General features: G+C 47.6%; 1 protein-coding gene across 7 annotated transcripts in view; it reads right to left on the bottom strand.

Moving 5' to 3' along the window:
• The window catches only part of RALGAPB (Ral GTPase activating protein non-catalytic subunit beta), a 55915-nt gene that overhangs the window by 14581 nt on the left and 27259 nt on the right, over window positions 1-14075 (bottom strand). For 5 of the 7 annotated variants that reach the window (XM_078875698.1, XM_078875695.1, XM_078875693.1 and 2 more), the window contains 8 exons: window positions 13753-13900; window positions 12010-12071; window positions 11085-11208; window positions 9480-9497; window positions 7265-7386; window positions 3804-3986; window positions 2108-2259; window positions 436-668 (listed from right to left, as the gene is read on the bottom strand). In XM_078875698.1, the coding sequence (XP_078731824.1) occupies window positions 436-668; window positions 2108-2259; window positions 3804-3986; window positions 7265-7386; window positions 9480-9497; window positions 11085-11208; window positions 12010-12071; window positions 13753-13900 (1042 nt within the window). The remainder of the gene's footprint in view (window positions 1-435; window positions 669-2107; window positions 2260-3803; window positions 3987-7264; window positions 7387-9479; window positions 9498-11084; window positions 11209-12009; window positions 12072-13752; window positions 13901-14075) is intronic. The other 2 variants (XM_078875697.1, XM_078875696.1) reach the window with 1 other exon arrangement.

Consider the following 14075-nt stretch of genomic DNA (forward strand, 5'->3'; position numbering starts at 1 on the left):
TGGGAATCAAACTCTGGTCTCGGGTTTCACAGTGCAGTATACAAACCACTGTGCCATCACCCCTCCACGGGTACGCAAAGACAAAGATCCCCTATATAGCCTTAAGAGATTTGTGGGGCAAGTGCTGTTTGCGAGCACCTATGAAGGCCGGCACGGCACACGAGGGGGTGGGTGGCCAGCACCACGCCCGGCCACCTTTGCCTCCCTAGTGGCGATGTTTACGCACCGCACCAAGTACTCATTTGAAACTGAATCGACCTAGGTGAGGCCCAAGACCTGTTCAGATAATCGTCACACACGCACATTGGCAGACGCATACACAGACGCGTGCGTGCACAGACGCGTACAAACAACAACATCATCCTGCCGAATCCGTCTGCAGACGACGCGAGTGTCACACGCGCACGCCGCTCCACTGTCACGAGGGGGCCTCACTCTGGTGGTTTCCGAGCGGCTGCTCCAGGATGGCGAGCACCACGCTGTTGTCGAGCACGAAGTAGCGGAAGTGAGCGTGCGGGGGCACGGCCTCCACGGCCGCGTTGCTGGGGCTGCCGCTGCCGCCGCCATCGCCCCCCCGTGCCTGCCGCAAAAGCGTCTCCTCCTTGAGCAGGCTGCACAGCGACGCGGCACCGCTCGGAGCCGGGAAGGCGCCCAGGTGCTGCATCACGCTGCAAAGCAAAGACGGACGTACGTATGTATGTAGAACTTCTTTCGCATCGTACAATCGTGCTAGTCCGAGGTGCAGGGGCCCAGACAACAAACTAATCACAAAAAACTGTTCTAAATAAATTAGTTTCCAATCTATGCGAGCCTGTGGGTCTCTATGTATGTATGAATATTGAACTTCTTTTGCACCATACATAGGCAACTGTGCTAATCGAAGGTGTGGGGGAAGAACAACAAATTTAAACAAAAAAAGCAGTTCTAAAGAAATGAATTATTGATGATGATTACGATGCAGTGATAATGATAGTGGTGATGATGACGATGATCATCATGATCAGGATGGCAGTGATGACTATGATCGTGATGATGATAATCAGAGTGGTGGTGACGGTGATTGTGGTGGTGATGATGATGACCATGATGTATGTATATTGAACTTCTTTCGCACCTTACATGGCCAAGCTTGCTAATCGGAGTCGCGAGGGATTAGAGCGCCTGACGGTAGTTTCGTTACAAGCAATACCAAGCAATAGGGGATGCGTTCCGAAAATGTGTGACGACGAATATCAAAACGACGTCAAAGCAATTTACAGGGTAGGGTGGTGGTGGTGGAGGCGGACGCTGAGAGGCGACGGGTAACTAGAAAGGAAGGACGACGATGCTGTCAGCGACGCGAATCTGGTGTTAAGAATAAAGTGATGACGTATTTTACAAGACGACGTGAAAGGGAGATGTAAATCGGGGAATTGACGTTTTCAAAAGCTGCGATCTCCAACTATGAAGCCGGTAAAATGTATCTTTTTTGACAATCCTCTCTCTGCCGTCTTTCCTGTAAAAACAAAAATGCCGACTGCACAAATCATCGGCTGCTTCATCTTCTTCCGTAGCGTTCTGCTTTGTCCTCAAGCACTACTGCGCCAGTGCGGTTCAATAACTTTTTATTATTTAATCACGTACTGGCAAGGCAAGCCCTCTGCGCGACCGCTTGACAGAACGATGGGCGTAATTGCGATTCAATATTGTCAGTACAGTATTTTCCCTCGTCATTCACGAACTCGCCATCCGCGATTTTGGCTATCCGTGAATCGCATCTGGAACTCTACACGACTCCATCGAGAGAGAGGAAGTGATGAGATAAAAACATGTTATTACTATAATTTTCATGTATTTAATAGCTTATTCACATATACATTTACGGTAATTAATTAAAAAGATGGCTTTTTGCAGGCCAGTATCATTATCCGCGAAATTTGCTGTCCACAAGCATCTTTGGAACGTATCCCCCGTAAATAACGAGGAGATATAGCAATGCCTGTTCCAATACCAATTAAATCAATGTAACCCTCAATTCTGCAAACTGGTAAACACGCAGCTTGGATCACAGCCACCACGTCGCCCGGCCACCCAGAGCCCAAGCAGAGAGGGCCGGCCCCTGCAGTACCAGGTGAGCGTGGCCTCTGCTGCTTCCTTGACGCGAAGCGAAGCCGGGTTCTGCTCCTTCTCCGCCTTGCAGGTCACCTCCCCTTCGGACGAGCGAGACTTGCTGCCCGAAATGCCCAATTCCACAATCTCCAGCACCTCCCACAGACATTCCTGCAACAGCAACAACAACAACATTTGGCATCTCACCAATAAATTACGGTGATGTTGCCACGGCGCTTGTACCACGAGAGGTGCATTCTGAGGCTCGCTGGCAGGAGGTCCCGGGACAGACCCATGTGTTTGACTGGCAGATGCCCCAAAAGTGCTCCTGACTGTCTCAACTTGAGCTGCCATGCGCTCTGCTCCTTCTAAGCATCGCTCCTCTGTCCGCCACCATTGCTAAAGAGCAGCTGCCTCCCAACAGCCAAGTAGTGTACTTCACAAGCCTCCTGCACAGACCCATCTTTTCGCTGCAGATACCAGTTATGGGTAAGTAGTGCACTTCGCTCTAAGTCCTCCTGTACCACATCAACCCATCTGCTTTCTCGTCTGCGACGTACCCATTTAGCCCACCCTATCCGGTCAAATAGAAGCTTTTTGACCATGCAGTGGGGGTCACACGTAAACACAGACGCACACTATCGATATGCGCTGTGCAGCCTTATCTCAGCCCTTGCCAACTTCTGAGAATAATTATTGCGAGCGAAACGTGCCTACCAGACAGATGCGATGTAATGTGAAACAACAGAAGTTTGAGGTTGCCTCGTGTGTCGTTTACATGTAGGAACCCAATAGCCAATAAAACCAAGATGTGGCTGCAGGTAGTCGCCCTGCCCCCAGCCCCCCTGCCGTCACTGAAATCAATCATACCCTCATTAGCGCACGCCGACAACTCGTTATTAAGCTTGTGTCAGTGCAAATAATTAATCGCCAAGGCGCAGCGCGCATAAAAGAAAGTTCAGCGTAAAATTGCAGCGGTGATGAATTACAAGACAAAAAGTTGACAAAACTCGTAAAAATGGTAATGAATTTTTACCGTAATTCGTACAAACACAAAGCTTCAAAATGCGTAATTTTTATGACGCCCGTGCACGCTAGTTTACGGGAAATAGCGCAATAAGAAACGCCTAACGATCATATGCTGCACCGTCAACACACGCTCAAGGATGTTCTACGCGATCATTTGTCTTCAGAGTCGCTGCTCGAGAGGCTGGGCCAGGGACTCGAGAACCCAAACGCGGTGTTCCAAACACTTGGCACTTCGTACGGTGTCAGCACCGAGCCGTGCCACCGAGGACTTCTTGAGACAAGATGTTCTGCACTTGCAGCAGCAGCAGCAGCAGCAGCGTCACGCATTCATCAATACTGATTAATCACCCACTCGCAGCCACCCCCTGTTTAACATCAATTAGGCTGTCGGAGAAAGTGAGGAGACTCAGGAGTGCACAGACACACGGAAAAAAAAAAACACATGTGCGAGAGTAAAACTGGAGTGTTTGTAAAAGAAGAGCCTGCCCACCTTGCTAATCCCCAGTACTCGTGTTTACACACCGCACCAGGTACTCATTTAGGACTGAGTCGACCTAGAGGAGCTCGAGTACCGACATTGGTCATGAGCGAAAAATCTAACCCGGTTGCCTGGCTCGTAGCGTCGTGCGTTAACCACTACGCTGCCACACATACACACACTCGTACCAACACACACACTCACTTACCTTTTCGTCGAGCAGCTCCGGGTGCTCGGTGAGCCACACGCACAGGCACTGGAAGGCGGCCACGATCATGGAGTGCAGGTCCCGCGAGTGGAACGGCGCCGGGCGGCTGCACTGGAACACGATGAACTCGCACACCGCGCTCACCGCGCGCCGCCTCTCTGCCATCTCGGGGGTCACGCGCACCTGCCCACGCGTGCACACCCGGGCCAGAGGCGGTGACGACATGTTAGCTACCTCGCCTCGTATGCAGGAGGTCGTGGCTTCGATCCCGACCCTGACAATGCCTGTATACTTGGAGTTTGTGTTCTATCTGTCTCTCCCTGTGGTCACGAGGATTTTTCTCCGGGTCCTCCGGTTTTTCCCTCCACATCACACATTTAGAGTATTTCGCTGCTATAAATGTCCACATAATACGCCACTTCGTTGAGCTATCATTTGTGACCAGATCACTTCTGAAAGAGAGCTATACAGTTCAGTTGGCCTTACCTGGTAAAATATAAATAGTTTCAAAGTTTCGTTTAGTTTTACATTTATTCAGGGCCCAACATTAAAGAGGCCTAATGTTGTTTACATATTGTATTCATGAAAGTTGGACTGTTTATTCAGATTTTTATTTTAAAATAAATACTAGCTCTGCACGGGATATACGGCATTGTAGGAGGGTGGGTGGGGGGAAGAGGCGTGACATCGGCATGAACTCGGCTCAACGCTGTAGAATTCAGGTGACGTCATCAAGCAGAGGAGTGCCCATGCTCCATTCAGCCAGGAAAACTTTTTTTCCCAATATTGTTTTTACAATACAGTATAACACTATCTTCATGAATTATGGATTGATTTGGCTGCTTTGTTTTCACCCATCTGATAAAAAGATTAATCCTTGCCAGTACCATGGCAAAGGAGGTCCCGTGATGTAGATGCTCACCCCAAGATTTGAAGCTTTCGTGACTGCAAGGATTCATATTCTTAAGTTTTTTCGGTAAAGTCACATAGGTAAAATGTTTAAATTAAAATTAATAAAAGTAAAATAAAAATCACGACGTTTCGGAGGCAACACAAGCTTCCGTCTTCAGGTGGAACCGTCACAGCACGATGATTTTTATTTCATTTTTATATTACTTTTATTAATTTAAATTTTTTACCTACGTGACTTTACCGAAAAAACCTAATATGCTCACTCCAAGCTCTCATTACTCTGATAGTGTATTGTCTTTGGGCTGTACGCCTTTTGGTGTCCTCTGGTCTAACACCGTTTGAGATGAGGCTCAAAAGAAAGCTCTCTGGTGTGGACCAATCAGTTTCAAAGACAATGCATATATTATCAGAGTATGTTTTTTTTTGCATTTTGACCACAAGTATTGTGGTTAATGCAGACATGATTCCTTGTAAAAGGTTTCAGTTTGGTGTTTTAACAACTTAACACCTGTTTTGTTGCAGATAAAAGGAGAAAACTTTTTCTCAGATTAATCCTTTTTTAACAAATGTTATCACGGATAATCTTGATTCACCTTCTACAAACAGAATGAGGGTACCCCTATGGGCTCCCCCTTGTCACCAGTTATAGCCAACATGTTCATGGAAAAGTTTGAATCAGACGCCATCCAGACATCCACCCTGCGTCCTTCCTTGTGGAAGAGGTATGTGGACGACACTTTCGTCATCTGGCCACATGGCCTCCCAGCATTGAACCACTTCTTGGACCACATCAATTCTAGACACCCATCCATCAGATTCACCATGGAAGTGGAGAAAGACGGTAAACTACCATTCTTGGATATTCTGTTTGAGAGGAGGCTTGACGGATCCTTGGGACATTCTGTCTACAGAAAAGCCACCCACACAGATTCCTACTTGAAACCGGATTCCCACCACCACCCATCTCAAAAGAATTCTCTCATCAAAACGCTATACCACAGAGCCCATGGCATTGCTGACCAACACCACCTGGCCGGTGAATTAAGACATGTACATCGGGCCCTCAGGATGAACGGATACTCTGACCGCACTATCCGCCAAGCTGTCTCTCCCACCATACAGAAACAGCCACATGAAACTCCGACCAAAACTATCACGTTGCCATACATAGCAGGCGTGACCAAAAAGATCTCCAAAATTCTAAACAAACATAAGATCCAAGTCCAATTCAGTACAGTGCATAAAATCCGTGATTTGATTCCATCTGTGAAGGATGTCGTTCCTGACTTACAGTATCCTGGAGTCTACAAATTGAGTTGCATTTGTGGTGATTGCTACATTGGAGAAACGAAACGTCATGTTTCTGATCGTGTCCGCGAGCACAAGTCAGATCTGAAACACGGCAGAACTGATTCTTCGGCCGTTGCCGATCATTGCTACAACTCGGTGGGCTCTCATGAAATTGTATTTTCCGAGACCAAGGTTCTCTGCAAACCTCCTGGCTACCATCAAAGGTTTGTACACGAAGCCATACAAATATACAAACACAGACATAATTTCAATCGTGATGACGGTTACAAACTGAGTAATCATTGGAAAGATGTGATTAACCATGCAAAAAAGATTTAACTACACTTATTTGCCAATCTTATTTGACAGACAACCATTACTGTTTTACCATGTTTAGTGGTGGTCTCCCTGTTACAGGTTGAGTCACAAACCGCACCTCTCCATAACAAAGGCTCAGCCTTTGTTATAAAGGCTCAGCCTTTGTTATGCAGTCTATTCTTAGTCTCAAGCCTCACCTTACCATATTAATAATAAGTATGCGGCCCTTGCCCCACCACCTTCTCCAACCATTATATAAACGCAGTGGTAACTCCTGCAATCTCTCATTTACTTGATACAGCTGTCGTGGCTGTGACGGTACCACCTGAAGACGGAAGCTTGTGTTGCCTCCGAAACGTCGTGATTTTTATTTTATTTTACTTTTAAATGTTTTTACCTATGTGACTTTACCGAAAAAACCTAAGAATATGAATCATTGCAGTCACGAAAGCTTCAAATCGAGAAAGGGTTCTTAAAATTAGTGAGATCGTTTTTCACCTGAACGTAAAAATCTATTACGAATCATTAACCCTACCGCATCGCACTCGCTATGAACCAGCTCATTCTCCGTCACCCACCCACAGGGCTTGCGAGTAAGTCACACAACAAATCCGCAAAAATATAGGTTTGAGATTTTGTCTTTTAGGTCTGTGTGTGTCTGTGTGTGTAATAGGACATTGGGAGGAGGGAAGGGTCGTCTTTTCTGCTCTGGTACCCCGGGGTGCAAAGATACATAAATCCAGCCCTGGCGTACACACACACGCAACAAACACACCAGTACATGCATACAAAAAAAAACACCGGTATACGGAGGGATCTTACCGCACTGCCTCCAAATCAAAACGATGGACACACACGCGCTTAGGACGAGGGACGTAATTTGAAAGACACGTTCGGTTAAAAAAACTATTCCTTGCAACGATTTGGCCCAGGGGCCGGACCTTGGCGAGGCCGGAGAGCAGCTCCAGCGCGGCGAGAGACACCTTGAGGTCGGCCTTCCACTGCGTGCGCACGCGCTGGGTCACCAGGTGGATGGCGCGCACCAGCAGGCCCAGAGCGCTGTCTGCACGCACGCGCCGATGGTGGTGGGGGTAGGGTAGAGGTTACGAATGAGCACGTGCATATTCGTGTGGATACACGCGTGGGGGAGCATTCACTCGTTGCAGGCGTTACCTGTGTACTCCGCTGAACTTGAAAAAAAAAAAATTCCGCAAATATCCCGATTGCACTATCCGTGTCATGTCACAAGACGACGTATCCCACTCATATCTCTCGCAGAATAGTGCAAAACCTTTGGCCCACAGAAGTGGACACCAAAGAGCTACCTCTGAAATCCATCATGCAATGTTCATCACATGACAGTCAAACAGATATATATGTATTTTTTTTAAATTCTCAGATCTGTAATTTAGCCGAATTAAGTGCAGATTGAATTTTTACAGTCAATATATGACCAGATTGAGACCATCAACTTTATACACTTGAGATCACTTTTTAATCATAGGTGAGTGCCTGGATTTGAAACCAGGATCTCAGCGGTGCCAGTTCATCGCCCTGACCTCTCGGGCCATCCTGCTAGTTCTTAAGAGAGCATCTTAAACGTCTCGAACACAATCCTGAACCATACACAATTGTTATGGATGTAACGATTCATCGATTACAATTCTTACTTATACTGCATGTTGATTCCACTATGAACTCTATAGACTCTTACAATGACAGGTGCTGTAGTTTTATACCATTTATAGGTTCTACGTAATAACTTCAACGGAATAGAAACATTATTTGCGAATAGAATTGTGACACCAAAATCATAACGATTCATCAAACCATGAAAGGGACAAATTGTTACATCCATAATAATTCATGGTATGCAATAGCCAAGATATATACTGGTATATTGACACTTATATAGAAGCGAACTTAAAGGCTAACTTTAAATAGGAAAAACATCTCTAAAATGTTGAAGGCAATTAATCAATTCGCAAAAGTAATTTAAAAATATAAAACAGAGGCCATCAATGCCAACGCAAACTTTAAATGCAGAATTTTTTTTTATCAAGACTGCAAACTTGGGACTTGAAAACCTTTTCTCATTCACTCATGCAAGCGCTGCTCATTTTACAACCTTTACAAGCTAAAAACGACTAATCACAAGCGGTTGTTAAGCTGACACTGGCTAAAAAGACCAACAACCATCACCACCACCACTGAAAACAGTGCAAACCTGTTTAACGTTTTGATAGGTGAGCTAATGATTTTAGAGCCAACCACTGATCATTACCTATGAGTGCAAAAGTCGGTGGAAAAACTGGAAAAAAAGCAAAAAGCCTCCGGGGGAGGGGGGGTTACACAAGCCACATGCAAGCAAAAGCGGTGCGAGCGAGAGAGCGTGCGACGACAGGGGTCGCACAGCAACGACGACCGTCTAGGACCGTGCGGCGATTTTGCAGAAACGGCAGGCAGGCAGTGGGGGGGGCACTGGTGGAAAAAACGTCGCCCGATTACACGAGGCTGTTGTGACGCCGCTGACGACTAATAACGGGAGACCGTGCGCGTACCCTCCGTGCCGCTACCACATGGCAAGGCGATGTGGAGAAATGGCATGAAAGTGGCAAGCGCTTTTTTAAGCGACCATATGAATGGAGTTTGCTTGCACGCAACCACGGGGGGGGGGGGGGGGGGGAGGCGTTCAACTCCTCCCCCAATGTGGCGCAAATTCATTTTGAGTTTTCGTGCATCATGGAGTAAAAGCCAATATAAGCTGAACTTCGATCTGTGTTTCCACATGTGAATATATCGTTTAGTCCATCAGCCTATTGGCTTTCCAGGGCAATATTATTCAATAAAATGTGTTTAAACAAACTCTGGATAGTCAGGCTTGTTAAACAAATGCTGCTGGATTGGCAGATGTTCCTGATGAAGGCGCTCCACATGAAATGTTGGGACCCCGTACCATCGCACAAGGCAATACCGTACATAAACTCATTATGCGCTGCCATGAAGCACCATGGGTAAATGGTGCAAGTCGACACTTAGGGAAATAATAGTCGCCGAGCTGTCTTGTTAACGACGCCAACCGCAATGTCGCGCAAAAGTTCAGCGCGCCAGTGCGACCCCTGTGAGATGTGTGAGCCACTCATCTCTGAACTTTACCTTGGGGTGGGAGGGAGCCTGGGGAGAGAATGGTGGGCGACCCGGGGGGGGGGGGGGGGGGGGACAGGGAGGGAGGGGAGAGGAATACAAGCAGTGAATCACAGCACCGCAATCCCAGGCAGCTGGAGGTGGGGGAGAGGCCGGGCATTAAGGAGCAAGGCTTGGGGAGGAAAGGGAAGGGACCTCAAGAGCTGCTGGGAATAGCACAAAGAATTAGGGTGCATGTTCTTCATTTTATCATCTCATTTATATACGAGAAAAAAATCCAGTGGAATCTGACGGCTTCTTATGCACATACCTGATGCAGACTCGGCCTAATCAGGTGATGTGGCTGTGTCGTGATTTCTCAAAGGGGCATTATTGGTGGTTGTTCCTGGTGCCCGGTGTTGGCTGGGTCAAGAAGCCGCCTCCGTATTCAGTTAATTTCACCAGATAATTATTGTGAGGAGGGCAGTATATGCATCACTTAAAATGTGCACACTGTGTGCCAAATTACACAGCATTAACAGCACAGACAATTAGTACGCCGTTTGTCAAGTCGTAATTACAATGCATAATATTTGTGAGCCAATTGGCCTGGCTGATTTTGTAATGATGGCAATGCTTTGCAAACGTTTAGGAACGTAACAAAATGTTCAAATTGAGAAATTTTCCCGTGAATTATATTAGCTGCAGCGACGCATATGCCCTTACTCCTGATTAAAATTGTAAAGTGTTATTATTCTTTAAAGTGATTTTTTAAAAACTAAATGCAGCTCAGAGGATTCCAAATGCATGCATTTCATTCCAACCCAGCATGCGACGACACAATGCAGTAACTGGGCGCTTAATCTGGTTGCACATAGGGGCTGTGATGTGATCTGCAGCCAGACACAGCCATCGCACAAGCGTTCGTATGCACGTACGCACACACGTACGCACGTACGCACGCACGCCCGCACATACAAGCACATATGCACACACCAGCATGTACACACGACCCAAGAAGAAGCAAACAGCTGAGGCTTGCTATACTCAACCGCAAAATGCTGGCCCAAATATCTGATTGAGAAAAAAAGTTAATGTCATGATGAATGGCATCTACAATGGACTTTTAAAAGGAAAGAGACAGCTATGTACTAGTTTTGAGAGTTAAGCAAGTTAGCAATTTCAGCTGCAATAAGATTAATTTGTTTCCGGGAATGTTACTACTGAATTTGACATAACTACAATGATTAATGGAGAAAACATTACAGCATTTCCTTTTAGCGGCAAAACAAAAACAAAACAAAGCAGATTTCAGCTTTTCAATGACTCCAGCTCCATAACACCCTGCTTTTAACACTCTTCATTAACCTGCGTCTGAACATTCACCAATGTATAAACGCGACACTGGGCCATCCCAAAACCTCTCTATCACGGTGACGGACTGGGAGTGAGAGCAGCACCCTCCTTTGCAAAGAAGTGAGGCAGCCCTGCACCCTGCACCAAGCATAACCGCGCACTGTGCCTCCGTGGTCGGTGGAGCGACGTCACGGGCACCGCTCGGCCCTGCCGTGCTTCGCCCGGGGCTGGGCCGTAGCCAGACCCAAGCCGGGGCTAGCGGAGGCTGGTGCCACCGCCTACCGTAGTCCCGCATCATGGCCTGGGTGGGCCGGTCGCCCTCCGGGGTGGCGGCCTCCGTGCTGCTGCTGCTCGACGCGCTCACGCCGCTGCTGTTGCGACTGTGCGTCCTCTGCGCGTCGTCGACCTGCGGGTGCCCGGGACGCGACACAGCGCGCGATTCAGTGGCGTCGCGTTCTAATAAAACTACAATAACTTTAGGCGATTTTTATTTTAGCAGGTGAGGCCCACTCAGCTATATATAGGTCTTTTTTCAGAAGTGATCTGGCCACATATGATAGCTCAACGAAAGTGGCTTATCACGTGGAAATTCATTGCAGCCAAATACTCTAAAAGCATGTTATTTCTAAATGTGGAGGGAAAAACTGGAGGTTCCGGAGAAAGATCCACACGACCACAGGGAGAGAGACGCGCAAACTCCAAATATACAGGCGTCAGAGACAGGACCGAACCCACGACCTCCTGCATACCAGGCAAGGGAGTTAACATCTCGCCACCACGTTGCGTTCCGAGTGCGCGGGTGGTGCAACCGCACCATGGAAGCACGGGCCGGAGGGGCTGGAGGGGCCAGGCTACGAAGAGTTGGGCTAGGCAGGAGGGTCAATAGCTCTCGCGGCTCGCTTGAGGCCCTGGCAGTGCCGGCTGTAGGCAGAGGCTACAGATTGTTGGGAATTCAGGGGATGGCGGTCATGTCAAGTCTTGTAGGTGGGTGGCTGCGAATGTGAATCCCCCCCCCAGCCTACGTGTGCATGTGAAATGCGCTATCGACATGTGGAGGAGTGAAATGGGAGGACACAGCGACAGAGCATAGGGAGGTGGCCCCGTTTCACTCCCTGCACAAGGGCCCGGGCCAAACCATGCTACACGACTGACGCAATTGCAACACCGAGAGCCGTGGAGTTCCTGCCGCTGCCCAGCAGTGTCTCACCTCCGTCTGTGGGCCCACAGCTTCCAGCAGCGCGGAATCCTGAACCATACTGAGCATGGCGCCTGATACACGGACAGGGGACGGGGAAGGGTGGAGAAGCACACAAGTGGGAACCACAACAATCATGGGGTAAATAGATGAGCACGGCTACAGAATGACACATCGACATGCGAGGCCCTTTTTGTCAATCCACTGCTGGCGAGGGCCTCGCAAAGCCGTAGGGGTTTATTTTGACGATACGTCACCACATTGGTCGGTGGGGATTGGGAAAGACGTGATGGCATAGAAGTGTAGTACAACAATTGAATTTCCTATATTGCGAACAGCTGCCTACGTAATAGCCCCGCAGCAGCCTACAACATGTGTCACCCCGCATGGCGGTCACCAATCCAAGCACTATCCAGGTTCATTTTTTTCCCTGCTTAGCTTCTGAGATTTGACGAGATTGGACGCATTCTGGGATATATGGTCAAAGCCACCATATTCAGATCCTCCTCCTTGAAGATGATGCATCACACACAGGATCATGTATATGCATTCAAACTACTAGTTACTGGAGGACGTGCAATTAGATACAGATGATCAATTAATGATGTTTTGTGTCATTTAGATACCAATTTGGCAATTACTTTGAGGTATCATTCAGATATATGTCTTGATGGGACCCAAATTATTTGGTGCTATTGCATTGGCAGTGGTGTGGAAGCATTCTTCCCCACTCTGCCTCTCTGGACTCTCTATTTCTGTGCCACAAAGAAGGGCCGTTGCCCAAGACGTCACCTGTTATATATTTGTCCCTTTAAGGCCACGGTGTTATTGATGGACGTGTTGGGTTTTTGTCAAGTTACCCAGGTCCACCATCCAAAAGGAGGATGTTTCATGCATGTCACTGCATTTACTTCCTCTCGTTAAATAAAGGACTCAACAAGATACCGATAAAACAAACATAATGAAATTCTGTATTCAAATTAAATGTAATATATACTGCTCATCTCTATTTTATATTTACGCTTAACATTCCTCCCCCCGCCGCTCTCCTCCACAACGTGGCATCCACCAGTGTCAGCTCGCACATAGCACCATGGTGGCTAGGAGATGTTAACTCCCTCGCCTGGTGTACAGGAGGTCGTGGGTTCGAACGCAACTCTAATGCCTTTATATTTTGCATGTTCCCTCTTTATATTTTGCATGGTGGCGTGGATTTTTCTCCGGGTCCTCCGGTTTTTCCCTCCACATTTAGAGTATTTGGCTGCTATCAATTTCCACACGATAAGCCACTTCGTTGAGGTATAATTTGTGATAGCCAGGTCGATTCCAAAATAGAGCTCTATAAGCTCAGTGGGCATAACAGAGTTTAGTTTTGATTTGAAGCTTTCGTGACTGCAAGGATCCATACTCTTTGGTTCTTTCGGTAAAGTCACTATGTTAATGTCTCGCAATATCATAGCTACTTCCGTGCCCAGTTACATGCTAATTTCTCACTTTAACATCACTAGACCCAGCCACTCCCTTATAACCCTTGGGCTACACACATTTCAAACCTTTAAAACAGTCTGCATCAGCAGCAGGCCATGCTTTCCCACCTGATGACGGACGCTTGTGTTGCGCCCAAAACGTCGTGATTTATTTTATTTTATTTTTATACCTACGTGACTTTACCGAAAGAACCAAAGAGTATAGAGTTTAGTTTAAGCCTGCCACCCGCGCGTCGCCAGTGGCGCAGCGCCCCCTGGGCCAACTGACCCAGTATCATCTGCGTGTTGCAGGAGTCAGTCTCCGTCTGCAGCGCTCCAATCAGCAGGTTCACGAGCCGCAGTTTGAGCACCAGGAATGTTCCGGGACGCTCCCCTACGCCGCCACGCTCATCCAGAAAGCGGTTGTCCAGCACCGTCTGGACACACAGGGGGGTGGATCATCGGCTTGTAAGAGGGCACACATCTGGTTGTGTAAAAACACGGGCTTATTCCAAATGGTAGGTCAAGGTCGAAAGGTCATCGTTGCCAGGGATGCCATCTCCTCACCCTACATTATTCGCTTTCGTCCTTCTGCTTGATCTCACAGTTCTT

Source organism: Lampetra fluviatilis, chromosome 42 (genome assembly GCF_964198595.1).
Source record: "Lampetra fluviatilis chromosome 42, kcLamFluv1.1, whole genome shotgun sequence".
Taxonomy (NCBI): Eukaryota; Metazoa; Chordata; class Hyperoartia; order Petromyzontiformes; family Petromyzontidae; genus Lampetra; species Lampetra fluviatilis.